The sequence below is a fragment of the Perca fluviatilis genome, chromosome 2, assembly GCF_010015445.1.
Source record: "Perca fluviatilis chromosome 2, GENO_Pfluv_1.0, whole genome shotgun sequence".
In the NCBI taxonomy this organism is placed as follows: Eukaryota; Metazoa; Chordata; class Actinopteri; order Perciformes; family Percidae; genus Perca; species Perca fluviatilis.
Genome location: NC_053113.1, coordinates 19,190,286 through 19,192,033, shown reverse-complemented (window position 1 = coordinate 19,192,033; position 1,748 = coordinate 19,190,286). Strand labels below are relative to the sequence as shown.

The following is a 1,748-nucleotide window of genomic DNA, read 5'->3' as shown; positions in this document are numbered from 1 at the left end:
AGTAGTTTGTGTCCATAGATAATACTTAATTAGCATGATTGCCAGTTCAGTTGGAATTTCAACAGCAGATATCTGCTAGTGCAGTACAGATGGTGTGTTAATAGACTGTACTTGTGTACTACAATTGACAGAAATAAGCCTTCTCGAACAGAATGAATCTGTCACACTTGTGTCAAGATACACATTTGTTTATTAATACAGTGGACAAGGTTGTGGTTTCTTATGCGTGACTTTAAACTCGTACACAGTTTCACTTGAACTTTGCAGTACCTCAAAGTTGTTTCCTGTTTAAACATTCTCAGTCACTTCCACATGTAGCAACAACCTTTGTTCAATTTGATCTTGAGACATCTGATTTGTGAGCAGACACGGTTCTTGTGGCTTTGTCGCAGTTACATTCACTCGCCTGCACTTCATATTCCTCAGAAGAGAAACATGTTCAACTGTACATTAGAAAATGGGACGGAGCGGGATATGAGGAACACGCCGTACGCTCTGGTGTTTGGATCTGTAATGATGCTGGGTCTGCCTCTCAATGCTGTGTCGCTGTGGATTCTGTTACGCTGCCACAGCCTCAAATCCCCCAGTGTCGTCTTCATGGTCAACCTGGCAATCTCTGACCTGCTGCTCGTCATCTCCTTGCCCATGAGGGTCTACTTTTACGCAACGGGCACTTGGCCTCTGGGCAATAAGGCATGTATCTGGACCACAATGCTCTTTCGCAACAACATCCGCTCCAGCTTCATCTTCATCACCTTCATTAGTGTGGACCGACTGCTGGCTGTCGTCTACCCTCTGAGGTCACGCCATCTCCGAACCACTTCCAACGCCTTGAAAGCTGTTGTACTCGTTTGGCTGTTTTTGTTTGCGTTGAACATCCCAGAAAGTGTGAAATTTTTTATATTTTTAGACACAAATAATGAATCTACCTGTTTTGAATTTCGTTGCAATCCGCCGCATATATTGGCTCATCCTCAGGCTGTGTTTGTGCTCACTATGCTGGCAGTCAACATTGTGTCCACTGCTCTGGTGTCTTGGACTCTACACAGACATCTGAATGACTCCGCAAGGATAAACAACAAGGTGAATGTCATGATGATTTTTGCCATGAACCTGATGATGATCACCGTATTTTTCTTGCCTGTGTCATTGGTTGTCATCTTTGAAAGCTGGAGACATGCTCACACACCACTCATATGTCTTGCTAGTGTGAACTGCTGTCTGGATCCTCTGTTGTATTACTTTTCTTTTGATGGTTTCTGGAAGAGGAAAGAAGATGTGGACACCTCTGTTGCAAGAGAATAGTTTGTGATAACAATAGACAGGGACAGGTGGGTTTAAATACTGTTTAAACAGCATTATTTGTGTGTGGATCTGCAATATAAAGGTTACACGGTGACAATGTATGTATATAGAATGTATTTTTCTAGCCCTCCTTCCCCTTTCCCTAAGTGGCTTTGCCACTTGTCAGGCCGCAATTGTAAATAAGAACCTGTTCTTAATGACTTGCCTGAAAAAATAAAGGTACAAAAAAATCTTAGTTATGGTATATTTTATGAATAAAATTCTCACTTTCACATTATAACTGTCTCTTTATAGATCATAATGTTAAAGAGTACAACAACAACAACAAACTGGATTTCTGTTTTTCTTCCAAAGAGCGATTGTTGACCTGAAACAGAGGTACAGAATTAGGTTACCTTCACAGCGCAACTGACTTTCAGTGGCTGTTTTCCCACCCCCCTTCA

At 41.8% G+C, this 1,748-nt stretch overlaps 1 protein-coding gene across 1 annotated transcript; it reads left to right on the top strand.

Annotated features, from left to right (window-relative positions):
- The first annotated feature begins 243 nt into the window (after positions 1 to 243).
- LOC120552531 (lysophosphatidic acid receptor 6-like) lies at positions 244 to 1,540 on the top strand. Its single transcript, XM_039790667.1, has one exon. The coding sequence runs from the start codon at positions 436 to 438 to the stop codon at positions 1,303 to 1,305; it is 870 nt and encodes a 289-aa protein (XP_039646601.1). The 5' UTR covers positions 244 to 435; the 3' UTR covers positions 1,306 to 1,540.
- The last annotated feature ends 208 nt before the right edge of the window (positions 1,541 to 1,748 follow it).

What these genes read in the sequence shown, in the direction of transcription:
- LOC120552531 (XM_039790667.1), top strand. Translation starts at nt 436, where the DNA reads ATGTTCAACTGTACATTAGAAAATGGGACGGAGCGGGATATGAGGAAC.